Source organism: Nannobrachium achirus (assembly GCF_963921795.1).
Source record: "Nannobrachium achirus genome assembly, chromosome: 9".
In the NCBI taxonomy this organism is placed as follows: Eukaryota; Metazoa; Chordata; class Actinopteri; order Myctophiformes; family Myctophidae; genus Nannobrachium; species Nannobrachium achirus.
In genome coordinates, this window is record NC_137818.1 from 45675396 (window position 1) to 45692412 (window position 17017).

Sequence of the window (17017 nt, forward strand, 5' to 3'; positions counted from 1 at the left end):
TAAGAATGAGTTGTCAATGCCCCTGGTGGATGAATTTGTTAATGCTCTATACCAGGGCTTCTCAAAATCTTTTAGGCCGTGACCCCCAAAATAAACATATTTGAACTGGGGTCCCCACCCTGACAAGCACTTGGAATTGTAGGTATAACATTTAATGTGACTCTGTTCCGCAGATAAATATTGTGAAAATAGCAGATCTACATGCTCACAACACCTCGCAACGTGAGGCGTTGTGAGCATGTAGATCAGCTATTTTCACAATGTTCGCCTCTTGCTTACTTAACATTTGACAGTTTGGCCAGTCCTGTCGAATATTCGACTATTCGAATACTTTGAGGTTCGATAATTCGAATACTAAAAATCACTATTCGTGAATGCCTTGTTAATATTATTATTATTATGCTTGTGTCAACTGAACCTGAAGTTCTGCAATCTTGTTTAGTGATGTTGCAGTTTAATCTTACACCTTTGCTGGCCTATATTTTGTCTTATGACTAATGGCAAAAACAAAGGAGATCAACATTCATCTTTTAGTTTTTTTTTAAATGTATGAACATTTTCATCAACAGTGTTGCAGTTTGGTTTCATCACCATCTTCGTAGCAGCGTTCCCGCTGGCTCCTCTCTTTGCGCTCCTCAACAACTGGGCAGAGGTCCGTCTCGACGCCCACAAGTTTGTGTGCGAGTACCGGCGGCCCGTGGCTGAGCGCGCCCAAAACATTGGTGTCTGGTTCAGCATCCTGGAAGGCCTGTCACACCTGTCCGTCATAGTCAATGTGCGTCAGAATTTACTGTGCACGGTCTAAGAAAAACTAAACAAAAAACACCCTTATATCACACATTTTTCTTGTTATTAAGACATATTAAGACTTCTACAAATGCCTTCTAAATCAGTAGTTCTCAAACTTTTTCGTCATTCACAATTATTCAAGATTTATCAAACACTTTCAAGATTTTTCAAAAATGTTAAAAAATAGCAGATGTACAAGCTCGCAGCACGGCACGAAGTGCTGTGAGCTTGTATAGCTGTTATTTTTGAATAGCCAACGCTAAAATCTAAAATGTCACTGATTCTTTCCCGGTTTAATATACTTGTAAACTCTTGGTGATCTAGATCCCTATTCTTGCTTTTTTGTCCACAGGCATTCTTGATCGCCTTCACGTCAGATTTCTTACCTCGCTTGCTGTACCAGTACAAGTTTCATAACGATCTGCATGGATATGTCAACTTCTCCCTGGCTCATGCTCCGGCTAATTACACCCACTTCCCAATGTGCAGGTACTGTGTAAACTGTATGCTGAATATTTTGTGACAGCATAAAAGGCTTACTCTGCATGTGCGCATGCTTGAGAAGAAATGACTAGGTTGCTTTTTTCTTGTAGCATGCCTGAAAATAAAATACAGTAGGTCTTTATTTTTCTTTCTGAAAAAGTCAATGCTGATTGAAGAATGTTTGTTAAAGGTTTGAATGTACTGTAGCTCTTGTTTCATGTGAGATTCGAAGACTTGACCAACAGATGGCAGCCTTTCTCATTTTATTGTTGCCGCTGCTGCCTCTGTTGATTAACAAGACTTATCAGATATATTTGTGTGTCTTCTTCTTTAAGGTATAAAGCTTTCAGAGATGACGAGGGAAATTATACACTGTTTTACTGGGAACTGCTTGCTGTAAGACTGGGCTTCATCATTGCATTTGAGGTAAGGCAGCAACTGTGTATCTGTGAGGTCCTTGAGGGGGTTCCAGGGGGTCCCCAACTGATAGTTACAGTAGGAGCCAAATGGACCCATACAGGTCTGTAACTCAGAGAGTGTACCAATGGAAACAGTAGTCTTTCAAGCCAGACTATCTATTCCACCTTTGAATTCTAGGGAGTCTTGTAATTCTGCCCGTAAAAGTTGAGAACAGGAGGCTGCCAAATCACAAAAAAATATTTGTAGGTATCTTTAAAATATCTTTAAAAATATATTTTTAAATGTCCATTTCTGCTAAGCAGCTAGCTAGCTATAGAGTAAGAGACTAGACAACCATCTTTTGTGAGGTCCGCCACTATTAAAACAATACGGTGTGACATCACCTTCTCTTTCTTGTATAGGCCTCGACTAGCTAGCAAAACAAATGTCTGACTGTACCTTGTGCTGATTACATTTCTGTCTAATAAAGTAGTCAATCAGTCAATCAATGGGGAGGACCTCTGCTTTATTTTCTACTCATTTGCATTTTAAGAGCTTCTGAAATACAGCAGGCATTTGAGATGTGATCTCAAGAGACTAAATTAACATTGACGCTTTTATAGAATATATTGGGCCCTAATGCATATCAAACGGGGGTCCATGAAATAAAAGCGGTTGAGAATTACAGTCTATATCTTATGAGCTGTGTCTGAGTCAGCAGTGTTGCCTAGTTGTACATTGGTTCTCTTATTCTACTGTATATGTATATGTATCCATCCACTGACTGACGTTTCAGTTTTGTCCATTTCATTTCATGCTTGCCCGTATGTACGGAGTAATTTATGTGGTCATGTTGAAACTGGCCTACCCTCAACAATCTGTCATCCATCTCTTCAAGTTTATAACCACCGTATTGATTAGCCGTCTCTCCGCACACGCTTTTCATCTGGCAGCTATCATCTCGTTCCCTTTTACTCGTCTCTTCCAGTGCTTTATATTCTCCCTCTTTTCTACCGTCTTCTCAGATTTTGTCAATATCTTGCTCCCTTTTTTTCCATCTCCATCATCACTCCTCCATCTCTTGCCGCAGCATCCCTCACTCTCTACTCCCTCTGTTCATGTCTTAAACCTAATTCATGCTTCAGCTGAAAAGTGTTGTTTGACACATCACATCAGCACTTTTTGCACTTGACATATTCAACACTTAGGGCAGGGGTTCCCAAACTTTTTTGTCTCAGGTCACCCCATAAATATTTTTTTAATCCGAGGCACCCCTACATTATAATTTTCACTCCCGGCACCTTATATTTATAGCATATCATCGTTGTCGGGTGGAAACCTTGTATATCCAAAACTGTTCATTTTGTATTTATCATCTATAAAATGTACTAAACTAGTGAAAACAGCAGATCTACAAGCACACAACGCCTCGCATCGCGAGGCGTTGTGTGCTTGTAGATCGGCTTTTCACAAGTTTTGTGCGACAGAGGTTTCTGCCTGACAGTGACAATATTTTAGTGATTATGTTGCAAGGAAAACGTTGAGATAATAGCCATTTTGGTTAAAACTGACTGAAAATAACTTTGTACTTCAAGATATAATATATATATAAGATACTAAATATATTTTTAATAAATTCAAAATATTATCAAACGATCTCGCAGCACCCCTGGACTGCCGTGGCGGCACCCCAGGGTGCCCCGTCAGGCCGTCACCCACTTTGAAAACCCCTGCCATAGGGGTCACGGGTTACACGGTAAATCATAAGTTACACTTTACACATGACATCCAGCTGGCCTTACGTAGATCGTAACTTTAACCACTTAAGCCTGAATCATACTTTGTTGTGAGATAGCGTCGCGAGGCACCGCCGCATGACAAACTATAAAAGAAGCGCATGTAGGCCTAGACTATTCTTTCAGATAAAATGCCCAGAGGGCCAGCAGGGTTAATGTGGTTAAGCTCTTAAACCTGGAGGGGGTGTGGCAGACAGACAGTTCTCTCTTTTCAGCTGTAAATCTTCCTTTGGTGTTTTCTCTCTTTCCTCCGTACCCTCGCTTGGCAGCACGTAGTGTTCTTCGTGCTGCGTGCCATCGACTGGATGGTTCCTGACGTGCCTGAGGATCTGGAGGTGCAGATCAAGCGGGAGCGCTTCCTGGCCAAGCAAGCCCTCACCGACAACCAGGAGGCTCTGCTGGTGAGTCGAGGCCACGGGCCCAAAGCGGCCCGTCCAGGCCAGGTCAGTAGAACACAGGGACACGCACACGCACACACACACACACACACACACACACACACACACACACACACACACACACACGCACACACACACACACACGTTTCTATGTCAGCAATCTGGCTAGCCATCGTCAAAGAAAAGGTCCTTTTCACTTAACTGGAGCTCAGTGGTTCTCAAACTTTTTCATGTGAAGGACCCCCAAAATGATATCTATTTGGCCATGGACCCGCATCTCAAAATATTTAGTTCCAGGGACCACCCAGAAGCAAAATTTGAGTTACAAACGTTCGCTTTGAAAATACATATATTCAAAGATTTGCACACATTTTCACGACTTTTTCAAAAATAGCAGATCTACAAGCTCGCAGCGTGGCACTTGGTGCCACGCTGCGAGCTTGTATACGGTATCTGCTATTTTTCACTGGTTAAAGCATTCAATAATTCTAGGCCTAAGAGAACCACTGCTTTAGAGACTTATCACCCCTGTTTTGTGTGCTGTCTGTTGCTGTCTGTCAGGTGATCGTTGCATTGTTTGGTCCTTCCTTGCCTTCCATCTGCATGTCTTTCCACAACTTTGATTGATTGATTGATTGATTGAAGACTTTATTAGAAGTTTGCATAGGAAAAGGTGCAGTTTCATGACAGTTCACTGGTACACGGTCAACTAAAAGGAGATCCTAGGAAAGCACTTGGCTTATTTACACAGGAAACCATTGAAGTATCTCATATAACGTTGAGTGACAGACGGATAGAACACAGTACTATGCAGTAGATATAGTCAGGAAAATAAAGGAAAATTTCAATAAAACAAAACCAAACAGTGCAAAAAATATATATACAGTAGGTAAAAAACAAAGAAGGGTCAGGGGAGGGTAAGGCTGCGCTAGGTTCGTTATTGCCAGTTGCGAACGGCTGGCGCCTGTAAGTGCATCATATAGTATACGGTAGATTGACATTTACCATGGGCTATCTTCCCACGTGAAATTATTTTTACATTTACAGTGTTCTGTAGTTGTAGCCAGAACCATAGTTTATTTCCTGTGGCTTGGTACTGGGAAGGAAACATTAATCTCCTATGCGATCAATTGCATTCCCAACAGTGCAAGTTGGGCAGTAGTGTTAATAGGTTACATATTAAACCTATACCCCAGACAGTTTTTTCCCCATAAATAAATTCCACACTTTATAGGCTTTTAAAGCCCCCTGTGCCGCCTACAAACTCACTACTCACTTTGGAAAGCACCTGCAGCTTGCCTTGCAGTCATAGAGTCCCCAGTCCCACACAGTTACAGTGATTGTTGAAGATGTTCGCACATTTCCAGATTTCTGTTTCTCAGTTTCTGTAGCACTCTGTGGAGGACGTATACCTGGCCAGATATCCCTGAGATGACTTCCTATAAGGAATAATAAACTGAGGGAAATGGTAAAGGAAATGGAATGTTCATGGGGAAAGTCGTTTGTGGTAACGACTAACCTTTCCCCCTGGCAGTAAAATGCGTCATGACCACTAATTTCAGAGAGATTTATTAATGAGTACCTCCCACATGCCTCTATGTATTTATTACCATTTAATAATTTAATATTGAATTAATTTAAAAAGAATATGGCATTCTATTCTAATAACTAATCTACTACCAATATATAGGATGCAGAGGTCTTTTAAAGTGATAGTTACCTAAAGCTGTAAAACCTGAGGTCAAATTCTGCACCTGAGAACGGCAGCATATTAACCCATTTAGAACGGGTACACATTTTGTGTATCATTATTTTATGCTTTAACTATTGAAAAATAGCAGATATACAAGCTCACAGCGCAGCACCGAGTGCCGCGCTGCAAGCTTGTAGATCTGCTATTTTTGAAAAATCGTGAAAATTAGAATTTTGACCCGATTCTATAAGTATCTTTTGAATCCTTCTAAGGTTTTTTGAAAAACCTATGTTTCTATGTCAGCAATCGTCAAAGAAAAGGTCCTTTTCACTTAAATGGAGCTCAGTTAGTCTGTTCTTGAGAGACTACTATGTCAGTGGTTCTCAAACCTTTTCATGTGAAGGACCCCCAAAATGATATGTATTTGGCCACGGACCCCCATCTCAAAATATTTAGTTCCAGGGACCACCCAGAAGCAAGCCAACCCCCATCCCCCCCAAGGCATGACATTGTACCCCACACCTAGCCACCCATGCTGGGCTGTTGAGCTCAGTGTAGCGCTACTGTACAATTATCCATTATGATTATAATATCCATGACTTTTCCAATGAATTGAACAATTGAGAAGCAAATAGATAATACAAATACATTGTTATAATCGTCGAAATAGAATAACAGGGTTAAACCATAGATCCCTATTTTATATTTCATTGTACAACTGTTTCATGCAAAAGTCATTCATTTCAATTTCTTTCCATCAAAATTGATCCTTTCATTAACATCTATCCTTTTTATAATTGATCAATCAATTCATTAAATTAGCTGTTGTACCTCTAGTTCAGTGCTGTGCTGTGTTGATGGTGTGTGTGTGTTTCCCTGTGTTCTGACCAACAATATTGTGATGTGTTTACTTTCCTGACGGTGGGGTGAGTAGTACTCAATACAGTATGTCCTGCCTCATGCTGTTGTTAGATTCTAATCAAATGGAATGAAACCTCAATGTAGGCTACAGTACACACAGTCAAAATGTTAACCCATTGACCTGATGTTGATTATAAAATAGATATATTTTTAAATACGTTTTCAATAATAGCAGATCTACAAGATCGATGCGTGGCACGAAGTGACACACTATGGCCTGTATATCTGCTATTTTTTAATTGCCAAAAATAATGGTTAAAGTGGTTAAAATCTAAAATGACACAGATGCTTTCCCGTAAAGGAAAACTTTCAGTGTACTAATAACACAATGGACTCCTAAAGTCCATTTTTTTTTATTGAAGCCTATAAAGATTCTTTGGAAGAGATATTAAAAGTGCTTACAAACAGAGGGAGGGCGAGTGCCAAAGTGCGGCCGCCCCTGGTAAACAAGAGCTCAAAATTAAGTGTACAGTGCTGTTAGGCATTCTCTGTTGCTCTGGCGTCTTGCGTCTGTTTTATGTACAGTAGGCTATATCGGTGGTTCTCAAATGTATTTGGCCGCTGACCCCACCTGAAAACACTTTGTTCCAAAGACACTGATACAAGATTTGTGTTATTAAAACGTTTAAAATATATTGTAACAAAAATGTCTAGATTTTTCTCAAGATTTAAACAATAAACACATTGAGGACTTGGATTGGCTATTTTCAAATGTACAGTACAGTATATAGGGTTAAAGTGGTTAAACCGATTTTGATGCAATATTATCTGATTTAGCTGGGGGTGCTGGAACACCCTCAAGGATCCATAGGGGTCCGCGGACCCCACTTTGAGAACCACTCGACTATATCATAGCAAAAAAAGCTCAAAAACAAAAACAACTCACTTTGTCACAGCATTTCCGTCGTCATTGCAACAAGGTGTAATTTAGCCACTTACTGTACGTTAAAATAATAATAATATTTTCAACAGAATCAGTTACAGTATTTTTGTCCTTGTTGCGACAAGACGTAAATTAGCCCCTTAAGGTGTTGTTGTCTGCTTCAGACACAGCTGTCCACTGACATGTAGAATTATTATCTCTCTCTCTCTGTCTGTCTGTCTGTCTGTCTGCCTTCTTCATTCCTAACACTCTCCTGTCAACCCTCTACTGTACGTCCTACCCTGCCTTCAAGCAAGCAACGCGTCCTCTGGCAACATGAGTTAAGACCGCAGTGCCCGAGAGACGCTGCAACGAAGATGAGGAGGAGGGGAGGGGGGAACAGTTTGCCAGGGATTGCAGAGATTTACGCAGCAAAAAATTCTCAGTGCTCATTTTAAGATGCAATCTGTTACCGTTATGTCCTGGCTAGGATTGCAACCACAGGTCTCCCCTCTTAAGAGACCAGATTTCTACAGCTCATCCAAGAGAGCAATCCTCACTTTGGCCAAGGGAGATGTTGTGCTCATGGGCTTCAGGCAGGGCTACATGTCCATTGAGAAATGTAGACTTAGGGAAACCACCTCCAAATACTGCAGATGTGCTAGTTAGGAATATTGTATTGCCCTATATCGGGGTTCCCCAATAGGCGGCCCGCAGGCCATTTGCGGCCCGCGGGGGGCTACTGTCAGGCCCCCACCAACCCCAGTAATAATGGTGGTTAAGAGCAGCAACAACACTAGTATATCATCGTTGTCAGGTGGAAACCTCGTATATCCAAATGTGTACGTTCTTTCGCAAAGTAAAGCCCTGCTTCATCATTCAAGGCCGTCTCACAAAAGTAGTGAAAACAGCAGATCTACAAGCACACAACGCCTCGCACCGCGAGGCGTTGTGTGCTTGTAGATCGGCTGATTTCACTAGTTAAAATCATTTTTAAAATGATAAATGCAAAACGGTTTTTGACATAAAAGATTTTCACCCGACAACGACGATATCTGAACTCAGTGAACTGTCGCTGGAGTAGCGGGAACGCCACCGTCGTCCCCTGCAATGCTGTGGCCCTCGGCTTGGTACCCTAGACATGATTCGGCCCTTGGGGAAAAGTAATTGGGGAACCCTGCACTATATTATACCATGGTCACACACCATGCATGTGTATAATCTAAGTCACACAGATAAATGAACACTGAGGACTTTTACTGTGTATACGTTTAGGTGACACTCCTTTGATAGAAAAGACACTGGTCAGTGGACTTGTCTCTGCATTGGACTGTTGGATGCTAGTGGATTTTGTTCACAGAAGCACTACTGTGAAGTGACTGTGTTGAGGAGTCATCTTCTCCATTTTTTACAGCTTCTAGTTCAGAAAGAAATGCTTCGATCATGGTATCAATATATATCATGGACTTCTTTCATCTCCAAGGCCAAGCACAAGGAGCACACTAGAACTATGGTTTATATCGTTGTTGTCGGGTGGAAACTGTTTTTATTCATCATTTAAGAAAAAACATTTCAACTAGTGAAAATAGCCGATCTACAAGCACACAAGCAAAAAAACGAGTGGAAATAGCAGATCTAATTTACGAAAATAACTGCAAATTTGAAACTTGGAGATACAAGGTTTCCACCCAACAAGGACGATATTCATCTCAATTTCTTTTGCTCTGAGCTCACTTAATTTCACATTAATTCACATGATTTGTATTGTTTGCTTGAAATGCTGCTCAAGTAACAGCTGCAAAAGTCCATACTGTACTTCTCTTCAGTGTATATACACACACACACACACACACACACACACACACACACACACAAGTTGAATGGCTGCACAGTGAAATACACAGTGTCCATTTAACTCTGAGACTTTAAAGATAGACCCTGACGGACCTGTCGTTTCCATTGGGGTCAACCTTTACACTTTCAGATTTAAATGAACATTGAGTATTTGACTGTGTCTGAATGTGAAGCATGTATGAAACGCTTTATGGTTTGTGTGCAGATGGAAAACTTTAGTCCCTGTTATGTTGCTGACGGTAAGAATCGCTATGACAACATACAGTAGACACTACTCTCCATACAGTATGTGGCAGATGTTGTGTGCAAGCTGTTTTGAAAATAATTCTGAATAAATATTGTTTGATGAATGCAGGAAAACAACAACAAAAAAACAATGCATCATCCATAAGAAAAGGTTTCTATCTCTCCTGTCTCCAGTGGTGGAAGAAGTACTTTTTACTCAATGGTTGCAATACTACTACAGTAGAAATATTAAGTAAAAGGCCTGTATTCAAAATCTGACTAAAGTGTCAAAATCTATACAAATGTAAAAGTACTGAATTCTTAGTACTGAAACAAAGCTGACCTGCAAGCTTCAAATAGCTGAAGTGTATAAAATGGGTTAATAATGGTTATTTTGTAGGTAATAATTGGTTATGTTAATAATCTATGTACCTATGCGCAAAGTAACTAAGAACTAAAGCTGTCAAATAATTGTAATGGGGTAAAAAAGTACAATATTTGCATCTGAGATGTAGTGCAGTAGAAATGTAAACTATTGAAATATGGAAATATCCAAAATTGGACAAGTACAGTAGGCTACTTGAGTAAAAATACTTTACTTACTACCCACCACAGCTTGTCTCTCCTCCTCTTCCACCCATCACTCGTTAAACAAACGTGACCTTCTCTAAACCGAGGGGCGCAGATGACACAGATGACACAGACTTTGATTTATTAAGAGTCAGAGGGAGACAGCTGTTCTTTAATGATTTCTTTCTCGCGCTCTCTCTCTCTCTTAATCTCTCTATCTCTTCCCAATCGCTCCCCCTCCCTTCCTTCACAATCCTAAACCATACTGGTGCACCGTCAAATCCTGAGTGTTACTTTAAAGCTGCAATCATCCATAAGTTTTATGTCTTATTATCCGGATTTGAGCTCAGCTAGGTCTCCCGCCTGAGAGACCAAACTTCTATCACTCTTCCAAGATGAAATCTTTGCTTCACGACACAGCAGATACTGCACTTAGGAGCTTCAGGCATTACTATTTGTCAGCCAGTACGTATCTGACACCAGTTTCTCATTGGACAAGCAGGGAGACAACCTCCACCCACTGCAGATGTGCTAGTTACAGTATATCGTCGTTGTCAGGTGGATGTCCAAAACCGTTTGTTTTGTATTTATACATTTTAAAATGATTTAAACTAGTGAAAACAGCCGATCTACAAGCACACAACGCCTCGCACTGCGAGGCGTTGTGTGCTTGTAGATCAGCTGTTTTCACTACTTTGGTGCGACGGCCTAGTATGATGAAACAGTGCTTTACTTTACGAAAAAATGTACACATTTGAAACTTGGAGATACAAGGTTTCTGCCCGACAGTGACGATATTGTATATATCCTTCCATACAGATTGATTAAAAAATAATGTTTTATTCATTCAAATAGGTTCCGGATTGCAGATTTAACACTACGGATTTTACTGTGTGTGTGTGTGTGTGTGTGTGTGTGTGTGTGTGTGTGTGTGTGTGTGTGTGTGTGTGTGTGTGTGTGTGTGTGTGTGTGTGTGTGTGTGTGTGTGTGTGTGTGTGTGTGTGTGTGTGGCTGTGGCCTTGGGGTACTTCTGATCCCCCCCTCTCCCTTCCCTTCTCCTCCTCCTCACCGCTCTGTCACCCCTCTCTCTCTCTCTCTCCTCCCTTCGTTTTATTTTCACTTCCCGTCGGCCCTCTTTTGTTCCCTCTCTCTCCCTGGCCCTCCTCTATCTCTACCTGCCGCTCTGCACCTTCCTCTCCCTTCTTTCTCACTACCAGCCTGTCTTGTTTTTAGCCACGTTCATCGTTTTCTTTTTTTTCTTTTCTTTTTTTTTATTGTTATGATTGCTGTGCGTTCCTCCTCCATGGCCTGCAGGAGGAAGAGTGCAGCGTTAGTACATGTCAGCAAGCAGCAGGTATGCAATGTGGACTCTAAAACATTTACTGACTGACCTGACTTTCCCACTGCCAAGCTGAAGTACTGTACATGAGCTGCAAAACCTCTGGGCCGGGGCCCACTGGTGGGCCATGAGGGTATTGCAAATGGGACCCCCAATAATTGGCAAAACACAATTTATTGATACTTTAACATTAATATCAAATCTTTGATGTAAAAATAATAATAAAAAAAATTGTATCTTTTCTTTAATCTGGGGTTTCATACCAATAGTTAAAATATACTGTACTACATTGGTTCCATTGATCCAAGCCAGAGCACAATTGATTGCTTGATCATTAGCTTGAGGAAGGTCTCACGACCGAAACGTTGCTCTGATTTTATAAAACGACTCTCTTGAACTTGCAAGTGGCAGTGTGCGCGTTTGATCTGTCCAAGATTCCCACTATTGCTTGATCATTATGCTCTGAGAATACTTGTGGCCCACCCACCTGAGGGTTGGACACGAACGCCCTTTGAGATTCTCAAGTGGGCCCTGATCCAGAAAGGGTTGGAAACACAGACATTGAAGCTCTTATCAAATGTATTACAACCCCACCACACCCATCACCCAAGGCATTTTATTTATCGTTGATTAGTAAATGAATAGCTGTAATTAAAGAGGAAAGTCCTCGATAAGTTAGTGCCGAGACGGAAAACTCCAAGGCTTTCAGAGCACGGTTTCCCTCTCTCAGCACTGCTGGGTACGTGTTAGAAACCTCATTGTTAGTTTATCCATTTGTAACTCCAACAGGGTACACATCTAACCCATTTGGTTACATTTACACACTGCCAGAGTTAAACAAACACTGAGGATTTTACTGGGTACAGTCCTGGCCCGAGGTAACCTGTTTTTCCACATAGGCCTTTTCATGTTTGATTAGAGAGTAATTAGGTCGATAAAATGCCAGGCAGCGATGGCAGGGACACAGAGCTCTGCAGCATGCCTTAGCCGCTACTCTCTGTCTCCCAAATTTCATCTTGCACGCAGACGCTTACACTGTAAAATGTTAACCACTTATAACCTCTAGTCTTAGGGAAACCGACCTGAGTGAGTTGCAACTGTAGTTGGACTGCTTTTCTCCATCTACATCTTATCTCTACATCTTTGTCAAAAATAGCGGATCTGCAAGCTCACAACATGTCACATCGGCACGTCTTGTAGATCTGCTAATTTCTTTGACTAATCCCAGAATAGGGTTCAAGTGGTTGATGTTAAAATTGTTCATTTTGAAGAGAGTCTTCAAATGCAACCAACCGGTCCCGTAATGGTCCATTTGATTGCATATGTGTACTTTCAGAGTTACAAAAAGATACATTTGATGTAATGTTGTTGTGTCAAACACACACACACACACACACACACACACACACAGGGCACATGCACGCACGTGATCGGCCGCTCGCTCACACGAATAATTTGCATTCATGCATGCATGCCCACATTCGTCACTTCCGCACACACATGCTTCTCTGCAGTTTTTGCACATGCACAGACATTCTCCCAATGTTCCTCACACATTCCTACTAAAATGCATGCACTCACGCACTTGCACACACGCACACACACACACACACACACACACACACACACACACACACACACACATAATGCCACATAACTCTTTTAACACATGCATACAAAACAAAACTTCTCCCTCTAAACCTGCTGCTATTGTCTCACATTTACTGCATGTTGACACACGCGCACACACACGCACGCACGCACGCATGCACGCACACACACACACACACACACACACACACACACACACACACACACACACACACACACACAAACATAATGTGAGTATATGAGATTTTTCTTTACAGTTCCTTCCTTGTTGCTCTCTCTCTCTCTCTCTCTCTCTCTCTCTCTCTCTCTCTCTCTCTCTCCCAAGCAGGTGTTGAAATGAGACACTAAATAACTATTAGACTCTAAGGAAGGGAGGGGAGGGCGAGGGAAAACAGCAGAGTGCTTCCCCAACAGTAGCAGAGAGAAAGAAAGAGAGGGAGGGAGGGAGGGAAAAGGAGAGAGAGAGAGGGTGGTTGGGAGAGAGAGAGAGAGAGAGAGAGAGAGAGAGGGAGAAATGTGAGCGAGGAGAAGAGAAGAGCTTACAGAGGGCTCTGCATTGTAAGTAGCCCAGAGAACAGCAAGTGGTTGTTGTTGGAGCTTTTTTCAACCTGTTTTCTGCGCCTGAGGAGTACAGCAGGGAGTACGGCTTCGTCCAGGACCCCTGTCCGGGTGCCTGGGATTTGCAGACGGAGTGGAGTTTAAGAAAACCAGGGAGAAGGAGAAACAAGAAGCCGAGAGGAACGCAAGGCAGCAATGGATAGCACAGCGGCTCTGCCTGACCCCGGGACGGCCTGGATTCGAACACAGATGCTGGCCACCATCCAGCACGCAACATACTGACACTCATGAGGTACACAGGAGAATATCAACCGCAGGCTCTCTGTGGGTTGTCACAATGTCACACTGTAAAATCTGAAGAGTGTACACAGATGGAACTGAATGAATCTGTAAGGGTCCATTCGGATCCATCTGTACTCTCTTCAGAGTTAGATCAACACTGAGGGTTTTCCTGTGCACAACATCAAATAAGATCTCAGTCTCAATGTGTAAATGCACTTTTTGGAAATCAATACTGGGAACATTCCGTTCCACTGTCAGTGGTTATGTAGCGTTTAAGTGTTTTGTTTGTTGGGGTTGGTGAGGTGAAAGTTGAGCCGCCTTGATGTTTGTCTGCGAGTCACCCAGGCTGTGTGTCGTTGTGCGCTGTGCACTTTTGGAAGAAGAAAAAAAGTAATACACTGCTGCATGTCAGGTGCACCGCTTTGTCTCTGTCAGTGGTGCACTAGCTGCTGGAGACAAAGGTAGCTCTGTGGAGGATCTGTGTGGAGGACTCTGTCAGCCTCCTATGGGATATACGAAACGCACTCGCCGTGACACGTTATGTCACAGTGCACGATATATATATATGGGATGCATTCTTCCTCTTCACTTACAGACATGACATTGTAATGAGAAAGAAAACAGAAACCAGGCTTTGAAGGATCGCTCACTGTGTTGTCTTAAAACTCCTTTATATCGGAAAAAGTGGGCCAGTCAATGGCAGGTCTTGAAGCACTGAACGTTGATGTACCTACTGTACACTGCTGCCACTGTGTGTAGCACATCAGCACTGTTTCACACGCGCGCGCGCACACACACACACACACACACACACACACACACACACACACACACACACACACACACTGTAAGTTTCACATTATGTGAATAATCAGTGCATAGCACAAGCTTAACCCTCCCCAGGGTTTCATGATTAGCTTTAATTTTAATGTATTCTGTTGGAAGCGTTGGCGTTTGCATGGGCAATAATAATAATAATGCTTGAATTGTGCAGAGAGAGAGGTGAGGCGGTTCTAAGCCATGGGCTTCAGTGTGATGCTTTACAGTGTGGAGCAGTGAGTTGTTGCAGAGCGGGGCAGGTAAGTGCATGTCTGGACTATGTTGGATGAGGGGTTGTTAAAAAAGAGATGAGACTGTACATGGCTGAAACTTGGCGCCTGTGTTGCGCTCTCCTCACGGTAGTGTTCTGTTTGCAGGGCAAAGTGGAAGAGTCAAGACTTTTCGTAGCCGTTGGCTAAGAGTGACCCCATGTTTGTACACTAAAGCACTGCTTCTCAAAGTGCGGTCCGGGGACTCCCCAGGGGTCCTTGAGGGGGTTTGAGCAGTTTTAAAACATTAAGCAGTATGTAAAAATAGCCAAAACTAAATGTAGCCGATCTGCATGCTATTTTCTCTATTTTTGAAAATCTTTGCTTATGACATGCACAAAATAGGGACACCAGATTGAAAGTGGTTGATTTCAGTATAATTTCACCAGTTTCTACATGTAGTTATTGTAGGTGCTAGAAGTTAATCCAATGAGTGAATATACTGCATAAGAATGATTATTCAGATCCTAGGTTTCTCTCTCTCCCCACCTACAGTAAAGAAAGTTATAGAATTCTGTTGCTGTACTTAGTAATCTAATAATCTAAGATATCCTCTTACAGGGGTCAAATGGGGGTCTACAGCTTAACACATCAATCTGGGGGTTCTTGACATTAAACTGTTTGAGAGCCACAGCACTAAGGAGTGTTTGGTTGGTGTATATGTGTGTGTTTGTGTCTCTGTGTGGCAAACGGTATGTGTAATATGTAAGATGTGTGTCTGTTTCTCCAAGGCGACCGTCAGATATTCTCCGGCGCAGGCGGTTTGTGCGTGTTTGTCTATTTAAGCCAAGTCTCTGTCCAGCCGGGCCCTGCAGTTGCTCTGGGTTGTTGACACAGCTTCAGGAGGGACAAACACACGACGCAGCGATGACATTCAACAGCCAGGCAATATAGCTGTTTAGTGCCCCAGAATCCCATTACGCACTCTGTAGTAGTGGTGGTGCTTTGGTGAACTGGTGTTTAAAATAGGTCACAGCCCTCCAGACGTCTTCGGAGCGTCTTACAGTATAATGATCGTCTGTAATGTAGCAGAAATGATCAGCAGCTAGAGGGTGAGCCCGGGCGATGCTCGCTGCTCCGTCTGCACTCATGATGACTAAGTGTATCGTCATGCGAGGTTGTCTGTGTCCAAGTTCAACTCAGAGCCTCTGTCTGGCAGCCTGTCTGTGTGTATGTGTGTGTCCCATATGCAGATGTCTGCAGACTGCAGGTACTGTACTGTACATGGCGTCACTGCCGGGTGGAAACCTTGTCCTAAACGGTTCTTTTCAGGAAATGGAAAATAATAACATGTGTTCCAATGGGTCCAAATGTACGGTAGTTATTTTTATAGACACAGGTTCTTGTACTTTTCATTGGTTCAAAATGTGTAAAACCCACATACACACTTACTGTAACCACTTTCACTTAAACAAATCTTCAAAGAATATTACAAATAGCAGATCTACAAGCTCACAACACGTCATGAGCGTTGTATTTGCCCTGCTTTTGTGTGACACTGTAGTATAACAAAGTATAGGCATTCATTTACGTAAATATAGAGATGCTTGGTTTCTACCAGACAGCAATGGTATTTTGGCTACAGCACAAGTTTGGTACACTTTAGCCCCGGGCGACTTTCTGGGGTTTGTTTCTGAGATTATGTGATTCACTATCTATTCAGTGGACGGAGGACACACCACCTCCTGCACTTGCCATATCGAAGCATGAACACTCAGGTATACAGAGCGTCTCCCGCTGGTGTAGCATGGCGGACCGGAGGGTAGAGCATAACAGCTGTCTGCCTGTCTGTGCCAGTTTCCTCCTACAAGTTAATTAATGCCACGTTGAAATAGATACTGTACCGTACGCATTCTTCTTATGTAAGCTTCTGAATGTGAGGCCCATAGGAGTTGTGGATTTGATTCTGGTCGAGGCCTGTTCATATCATGCCTAGATTTATAACAAGGTTCACCACAGTGCTCCCTCCACCCCCCCCCCCCTCGCCTACCCTCCTCCCATTCATCGCTGCATGTCTGGAGAGCACCTGCCCCATCACCTGCCACTCAGACACGCTGTGTGTGTGTGTGTGTGTGTGTGTGTGTGTGTGTGTGTGTGTGTGTGTGTGTGTGTGTGTGTGTGTGTGTGTGTGTGTGTGTGTGCGTGTGTG

General features: G+C 42.5%; 2 protein-coding genes across 2 annotated transcripts in view; both read left to right on the plus strand.

Annotated features, from left to right (window-relative positions):
- Window positions 1–17017, plus strand: part of ano11 (anoctamin 11) — a gene marked incomplete at both ends in the record, with an annotated part of 44404 nt that overhangs the window by 21765 nt on the left and 5622 nt on the right. The window contains 4 exons of the mRNA XM_080732817.1: window positions 570–775; window positions 1142–1278; window positions 1608–1698; window positions 3737–3910. Of these exons, the coding sequence (XP_080588943.1) occupies window positions 570–775; window positions 1142–1278; window positions 1608–1698; window positions 3737–3910 (608 nt within the window). The remainder of the gene's footprint in view (window positions 1–569; window positions 776–1141; window positions 1279–1607; window positions 1699–3736; window positions 3911–17017) is intronic.
- Window positions 13673–17017, plus strand: part of arhgef19 (Rho guanine nucleotide exchange factor (GEF) 19) — a 34871-nt gene continuing 31526 nt past the window's right edge. The window contains exon 1 of the mRNA XM_080733440.1: window positions 13673–13790. The gene's annotated coding sequence lies outside the window, so the exon portion shown is untranslated. The remainder of the gene's footprint in view (window positions 13791–17017) is intronic.